The sequence below is a fragment of the Hyposmocoma kahamanoa genome, unplaced genomic scaffold (assembly GCF_003589595.1).
Source record: "Hyposmocoma kahamanoa isolate Upper Pololo Valley unplaced genomic scaffold, ASM358959v1 66, whole genome shotgun sequence".
Lineage (NCBI taxonomy): Eukaryota > Metazoa > Arthropoda > Insecta > Lepidoptera > Cosmopterigidae > Hyposmocoma > Hyposmocoma kahamanoa.
In genome coordinates this window covers 16,881,688-16,890,210 of record NW_020653854.1, presented here as the reverse complement: position 1 = coordinate 16,890,210, position 8,523 = coordinate 16,881,688, and the positions used below count along the sequence as shown (strand labels likewise).

The 8,523-nt window shown below is 36.3% G+C and overlaps 1 protein-coding gene across 2 annotated transcripts in view; it reads right to left on the bottom strand.

The window, feature by feature from the left end:
• Positions 1-6,129: 6,129 nt before the first annotated feature.
• LOC113231726 overlaps positions 6,130-8,523 on the bottom strand; it is a 212,605-nt gene continuing 210,211 nt past the window's right edge. The window contains exon 2 of one of the 2 annotated variants that reach the window (XM_026466212.1): positions 6,130-8,224. In XM_026466212.1, coding sequence (XP_026321997.1) covers positions 7,951-8,224 — 274 coding nt within the window. In that variant the 3' untranslated portion in view covers positions 6,130-7,950. The remainder of the gene's footprint in view (positions 8,225-8,523) is intronic. The other variant, XM_026466211.1, reaches the window with a different exon arrangement.

Genomic DNA, 8,523 nt, shown 5'->3' with positions numbered 1-8,523 from the left:
CCTCTTGTGACCTGCGCGTTTCTGTAACCTTATTGTCTGTTGCACCCGAGCTGTAAAGTTGTAGATTTCTGTATTTGATGGAAGTAAAATAGATATTAACTCAACTCAGTTTCACTTAAGTTCATTATTAATATTGTGAGAGTTGACATTATATGTGTACATGACGTAATTCATCATTGATGCAAAATAACTTACCTTGCCTATTACTTGTACTTACCTAGTCGATGAGATAAGAAACACGTGAATAATAATGGTGAAATTCAAAAAACTATAAATCTGCGCCCTGCGCCTCGCGGCTACCGGATATAATCCAAAATAGAACAACAGGATCAGCCGCGGCTTTCTTTTTCACGGTGCTTTGATGAAACCCCCAAAATGGGAAAAACGGAATTCAGATGTCATCCTTTTGAAATATTTCTGGCTTTTCTATACTCTTGGAATATATTATAAGAGTGTAAATCGTCGCCTTACTTTCTCAAACTCGTACCTTAAAGCAAAAAGTTACTGAAATGCAAAAAATGGATTGTATATACAAATTTTGCAGGCTGATTTCACATCACATTTCTTTCATATTCACACACTGGCTTTTGCCTATTCTTAAAGTAAAGTGCACTCTACATTCTCGTCAAAACATCCCGGTCTCGGGTCTCGCCGAGACAGGATGAGACCGAGAGTGGCTCTCCACATTCTCGCCCGCACAGTTGTCCGTTCGGTAGTCATACAAGGTGGACGTGTTAGATACGTCTGTTGCTGCAGCAGTATGTGCTATAGCATATTAAATTTTTTTGTTAATTCGAGAAAAAATCTTATTAAGAGATGTTGGAATACACGCAGATGGTGGATGACATCAATACATCGCAACAGAACACTGCGGTTACTGGCGGGGACTGCCCCGACGGGAATGTGGAGGAAAGGATCTCGCGCAAACATAAAACTACACGAGAGCCCTTTGATTCGGGTCCGAAATACCGACACGAAGTAGAGACCACACGAACATAGGTGAGACTTAACGAATATGGTCACTACACTCTCGTATTTGGCTGTTCTCGTGAAGTTTTGGCAAGAATGTGGAGCGGGTTTATGCATCCAAAGTAACTTGATAAGTAATTTAAGATAAATATAAAGTTTTGTCATCACCTCTTTTACTCACTCTTTATAAGATGCGTGTTTGAGAAAGTAAGGCATAAGGTAATGTCTGTTCCCATCTGTGTGTTATGCTCATTATTTTTTGTACGTCTGCATTCTAAAAAAAATGCAAATTAGTAAAGATAAACCAATATCATGCAACAATATTATGTGGCCAACGTCATGTAAAAAGTTAGAAGAATGTTACATTGGCATCCACTATGTAATTTTTAAATTACCTGTTCAAGATCGATAAGCATAGTGTCAAAGCTTCCCTTATTATGCCACGAGCAGTGTTACTAGTTAAATAAAGGCGTGTGTGAACATGTTTCCCATCGTAACCTAATAATAAGATACTGAACTATAAATATGGCATTAACTTTTATAACTCCTAAATTTTAAATAGTGTTGGGTCAACATTTGACTATTTGTAAATGGTGACAATTTTTCAAAGTACTTTTGCAAAAAAATTTGTTCATTTTTCTGAATTATATTGGAAATAATGGAAAAATAAAATATTCAATAATATTAGTATTGATATTCAGAAATTCAACGTTATTGAAAATATACTTTAGGTGAATTAAAGAATACAATCATTATTTATAAAGATATTTTATTAAACATTTTTCTGTAAAATAGATTAATTAAAACTGACATTTACAACAAACAACTATAAAATTCTTTGTATTTTTGTCTAACACTAATTAATAGGTCCTGTTTAGTTGGAATTGATATCTAATATAGCCAAATGACAATTATACGCGTTGACAGTTCTTAAATAGGTATAGTACATGGCGGCGAAATCTTACTCTAAGCGCGGCATGAAGATTTTTATCTTATACATATGGCAATACTTTTACTGCTTTCGGTTTACGGGACGCGAGAGGGGTACTCACTCAACTGATCACTATCCCGGGAGGGTATAGATATTGCAAGTTGTTTCAAGCCTTAAGGAGGGGTTTCGATTTTCGTACTGTTTTTAATAAATATATTTGAATACTTTTATAACACTGATATAAAAATACTGATAATACTGATAAAACAAAAGGTCAATGCGACCGTTTAATTTAAATTCTTTTTATTTCGAGTAAAGTATGTCATAACTAATGAATTTTTTTTTCTGTTAAGTGGTTGACGCACAGTAATAGTAAAATTATTATATTATATATAGTCCATTCTTGTGTTTAATTTTTTTCTATTTGTTATTCTATGTGCATTCCTATTATTTTTATAGCGACAAAAAACTTCAAACCGCGTCTGGTCTTAAGATAATCAATCGTTAACATTTGAACACGTATCTTATCGTATCACACGAGGAAGGAGGGGACGCGGATCGCAGTTAAACTATTTATACATACATTTAATGTCAATACACGTACTCGCCATTATCCTGTAACAGTTACTTTTAATCATTAATATTAATTGCACTTTTTGCCAACTCTACTTACCGGAAACCGAATTCTAATTTTAAATTCGGCTATCTTACAGCTGTTTAAACAATTTTCAAATAGTAAATTAAGTACATTATATGTATTAATATGTTTAAACACAAAGTACTCTTCGCTTCTTACTTTTGTAAATCATAGAAAACCGTCTTATAAAAACGAATGTAGTCTGTTTGCGGTGTTTCAAATGTAAATGCTAAAAATCAAGAGATTTCATGGAGGAAATCCTTTCATGGAGGGTATTTATTGCAATTTCCGGTAAGTAGGATAGCCCTAAGCGTTGTCACATAGAAGATTACAAATATTTTATTATTAATAGGGTTGCCTTTTTATTGCAATTTTTTTTTTTAAGGCGAAGTAAAATGTCTGTTCAATGCGCAAAAGACTTGCTAGCTTACAAACAGCCAGTGATTGCAATCGATAAATGGGATTGAACATGGATTACACTTACGTCTTATGACTAAATTTGAATATAATTAAGATTCATGAGACATAAATAGCTGTATAATAAAAAATACGCATCGTCTTAAGAAAAATAGTGTGCCTCTGTATTTTACAAATTGATTCCCAAAACTGGTGTGTCAGCTGTCTAAAATAAGAAGAAAGTAGATGATAATGTAATAAGTGATAAATAATAATTAGAAATGAGGTACAATTTCACAATCTGTCGATAAAACTGTCGACAACATTTGTATTCTATTTAAAGTTTTACGAAAAATGGCAGCTCTGACGTTCAATGACGTCCATTTAAATAGAGTACAATGATTGACTTCTCATGTATTTATACAAATCATCATAACGCCCTAATGAAATTTGAACCTTACGTCGTTTACAAGGGTTTTAATTAGTAAATTTATAAATATGTTTGAGTGCTTCGCTCAATGGTGCTTTGATTTAAAAGCCATTGACACTGCCAATCACTCATCCTTAGTCGTCTTGATATCGTGATTTCGAACACCAAACAAGGACAATTCATCTTTAGGGAGATTGTGAAGCACTGCATCAGAGCGCTATAAGTAGGTTTGAAAAATATTTGTATCTCGGCAATGGTATTCCCTGGGCGCACGATTACAACACATACAAACTGCGCTCACAATTGTGACATTTACATCCCAAAGCAAAATATTGGTTTGCCCCAACATTAAAATATAAGAAAATAAGTTGTTTTCCCTTAACTTTATTTAAAGATATTTTTGTCCTATTGGACTATAAAATCACTAACATTGTTCGCCACTTAATCGGGTCGGGGTCCCTCTTCAATTCTTGTTTGTTAAGAAGACAGGTGAAAACTCGTAAAATAAGCCCCAAATACTCGTAAAATGTAAGGCCCTTGAAATTGTAATTCACATGTTTTCTCCTTAGATTTCGAGGCAAACCTCCGAATTACCTGGCCTGAACAAATTTTTTAATGTATGCGCTAACACATTCTCTAGGTCAAACACAATTCTGCGAACATTTTCATCGCTACGTTAGCCAAAACCTTCTCAGATAATGAACCAACAGTCAAAACCAATTTTGACAACATTAACGACCACAACATTACCATTAGGTCACCGCCTAACGGTTTACACTGTGGGTGCTAGATGCGGAGGTCTCGGGTTCGATTCCCGGTAGGACCGCTTTGGGAAATAACTTTTCTAAATTGGTTCTAGTCACTTCAGGTTCTCATAATACAGGTAATTCCTCAGATTGAGACTAGATAATTGGTGTGGCTTCTACGTGAAACTAAACTTACATTGGATTACTATTCCCATATCACGACTATCTGTCGTGACTGCGTCGTGAACATTTATTTTATCGTTGAATGACTGTCGTGTCTAGCTGTTTCCACTAGATCGTGACGACAATTTATCAGTTCACAGCAGCCGCCTTGTCGTTTGCACGACAGAATCGTTTGAAGCTGCGATTATCTGTCGTCACATATATATATTGTAACGTTTTACTTATCGTCAGACGACTGTCGTGCTAGCGCTTCCCATTGTCACGGCAGTCTGTCGTGATAACGCCACAAGGTCGTGAACGACAGATAATCGTGTTTATTCTACTATATGTGAACAACTTCATTTAAATATACAAGTCACGAAACTTTAAACTGCACGACTATCGGTCGTCACGACTTTATGGGAACGTTAAGCCCTAAGCTGTTTTCATGTTTTCAAACATTGACCTGCCATGTTTTCAAATGAAAAATCATTATTCACAAGAAAGTAGTTATGTAGTTACCTACATGTAATATTTCATGTGACATTTAGCTTCGATATCGGGTAAGAACACGACATCAATTTACTTCTTTTCGAAGACTGTTTTGCAAAGTCTAGATGATAAATAACCAGCACAATCCTGACAAGGGCGGTGAGGTATATTAAATAGATAAAGACAGTCTTTAAAGGTTCCACAAAGAAGGCAACCCTACTTATACAAAACACGGAATAGAAAATTATAACGTTATTTGTCACCCCGCCGCAACCACTGCACTGCACTTTATTTTAAACTGTGTTAACCATTTTCATTAAGAGCTTTCAACGCTACCGTGTTCGATGTATTATGGTCGTATTAAATAATACATTTAGTTACAACGTATTACACATTTAGATGGCGACTGCTTGATTTGTTTTTTACTCGCTTGCTTTCATTACAATGAGTCTTGAAAATTTTAGAAGTACGTTATAGGCAACCATTGCTTTCCTAACGATAGGTTTTATATTCTTCTAATAGTGGAGTGTAATAGGTCTGGTCTTGATACAAACACAGTTTTACTGTGAGAGACTTTAAATTAGTTCACACACGTTTTTTACTTCCAAAAAAACACAGACAAAAACACAGATCACCAAAAAATACTTTTGTTTAGTCATAAACAATAAGTGTAACTGCAACAGGTCTCCGTTTAGCGTTGTTTAATTGACGATGACTGGCCGAGAAGGATCAGCGGCAGCCGTGGACTCGTTGACATGTCACACATCTCTCACAGTGTCGGCGGCCGATGCTTATAATTGCTCTGGTCGTGGGCAAAATGCCAGGTCGCATGCCCAAAAGCGTGCATTGAGAAAACTTATGCAAGCTATGTAGGGTTCAAACTTAGTCTCACAAATAAATTAATGATTAATAAGAGATCCTCTTTCATAAAGTGCAGCACCTACTCAATATAAAACAAAAGGACAGGTACACAAGTTACCATATTCATGAAATAAAAAACGGCTTGGAAAATCTTGAGCCGCCATTAGAAAGAATGTAAAAATAGTCAGCGTTCTATGTAAGCTCTTTCCACTTTTGGTTGTGTGGGCGAATATTTCATATATTTCAAGAAATGTTGGTATCTGTGCTCAGAAATTGGAGGAATTCTCGATTCAAAATCGTTGTTTTCTGGAACATTATTTGTACTGATTTCACTACTTAGTAATAATTTTACTTGCGCATTTACTAGACAGTGCCGTGTTTATGTATTAACATGATTTGTAAATTCCAGCTTATTATAACACATTTATGCCACACCTTCCGTGATAAAAACAAGAAATAAAATTTTGATATAAATTTCAAATTAAAAAAAATGTCGCACCTACTAGAATCATATAAAAATAACCGTATATTAAATAATATTAAGCATTGAAATCATAGATCAGAATATTCCTTTTTGTAAAACCCTTGCCATAACCGTACATAATGTTGGTGGATACTGATTTGATACCGTTAACAAAATTATCTAAACTACACGAGGGAAAAAAATTGCATCATTTGAAAGAGTCATTCATTATTTCTTTTGTAAATATCCTACATAATCTGACAGATATTGTGGTCTGCTGCGGTATGACAGAACCATTAGAACACGAGGCATAATTATTGTACAGAAAAATGCTGAACAAAGATGCAGCGCTGACGTATATAGCGAAGGGAAAAGTCGCAAATTCACGATCCGCTTCGAAACACATTTTTATAAATAGTCATGCCTCTTCCAGTGAATTCTGAAAAATCGGACCGGACCAAAAGGAATAAGCCTTGCATAACGAATTCTGTAGTTTTTAACACGTCTATCTTTGCGTGATATCTTGTCTGTAGAAATGGCATTCACGACGCTTTTTTCCCGAAAAGTTACCTTGGCCTGATACTATATCTACAACAACTACTACCTATACATAAAGCTCTTATTTTTAACAGATAGGTACTTAAGCACAGTTTGAAAGCTCATTGACTAGATTAAGATCATCAGTGGTATTAAAGAAGAACTCTAAGGCCCATCGTTAGTGGTCTTTGTAAATAACACTGCCACTGTAAAAACAACGTGTAACTGTATGAGATGCACACGACAACGTAAAACCACATGCTTTAGTTGATAGAATTATTTAGTGTAGGTACTATTTATGGAGTAAGACTGAAGATAGACCAGCTACGGTGGGACTTAGACAAATCAAAACTGAAGTTAAGCGTCATATTTTGCCAGAGTATCTTTAAAAGTGTTTCAATAAAACATTTTTTTATCAACAACAGTGCACATAGATGTAATAAAATCACGGGCATTTAATCTTTTAAATTAGGTAAGTCATAACATAAAGATCCAAAAACTCACATCGTAATTTTTATCTATTCCAATGTGGTTACACCGAACACCATTTTTTTCGGTGTCACTATAATACATCTACATGATTTCTTTGTGCTTGTTATGGCACCAACAGGTCGATAATTACGATACATCTAGTTACAATAGTACTAAAGAAAGAAATTTAACTTGGTCGAAGGGAATTAACACGTTTTGCTCCCGATTACATTATCCGAATGCCGCGTCAAGTTGCGGTTCATTAAAAAATTTTACCTATCTAGTTTTCGTCATATAAATATCCTGTAAACCGTGACCAAAAATTGGTAGCAGATTGTTAAGTACAAACGTTACCTGTATGGCATTTTAAACAGTTTGATGAGTGCGCGACGTGGATTTGACTAACATCATTAGTTGATCATCAACTTGTGATTGTTTCGTTTATTTATGTTATTTTCGCATCCAATTGGACTATATGGAATGGAATGGTATAAATTTTCAAATTATATTTCTTCCTTTAGCTTTTCAAATAGTTGTAGTGTAAATAGACATTTCATACCTTAATTATATCATTGATTATTGACACTGCGTCTTTTATTTTCTATTAAGTTACATTTCAACAAATAACATTTCATTCTTTACTATTTATACACAATTTCACATTATCTACCTAAACTTCTCCATCGTCACTCAATTCACGAGCGAAAATTTGTAGTCTATGAAAATTCTCTCAGTTCACATATATATATGTGTCACAGCAACGGACTAGGATCGGTGGTTATAGGCAGACTGTGTGTTCATAGTTCATGTCTGCGACACCGAGATGGGTAGACTAAGGTTGCCAGACACCGGGGCTCACGTGGTGCCCTCAGGGGCTTCCCTCACCGGCGGCCCAAGAGCACCCGCGTGAAGCGGTGCGCGGGTGTCAACGAGAGCTTCGGCGGTAGGCGGGTCGTCGGGGTCGGCGTGGTCCGGGGGCTCCTCCGGCGGCGCAGCGGCGGGTCGAACATTATCCAGCCGCGGTCGCGGCGAGTAGCGCGGCGTCAGCGGAATGCCGCCGACGACTGGGTGCGATTTAACACTCCCGCCTGCAGGACGTCTTGCATCATGCGCTCGTTCTCCTGGCGAACTGCGAACAAATACAATACCAGCTTAATCTTGTGACGTGCTGGCAGCAGAGACGGAAATTGCTGGGACTAGGGCTTGGACTCAAATTCTGTGGGCTAATACTGACATTCCTCTGACGATGTGCTAACTTTGGGTCAGTGATCCAAAATAGGGATTTTACAGTGGCTCTATTGGGTATCGTCTAATAAGTGGGTCTATTGTCAAGGGAATTACGTGGTAAGATACCCGATAAAGGATAGTGTATTGTTCACCAAGTAACTAACTAAGGAATCTAAGAATGGGTTTTAATTAATTATCGGC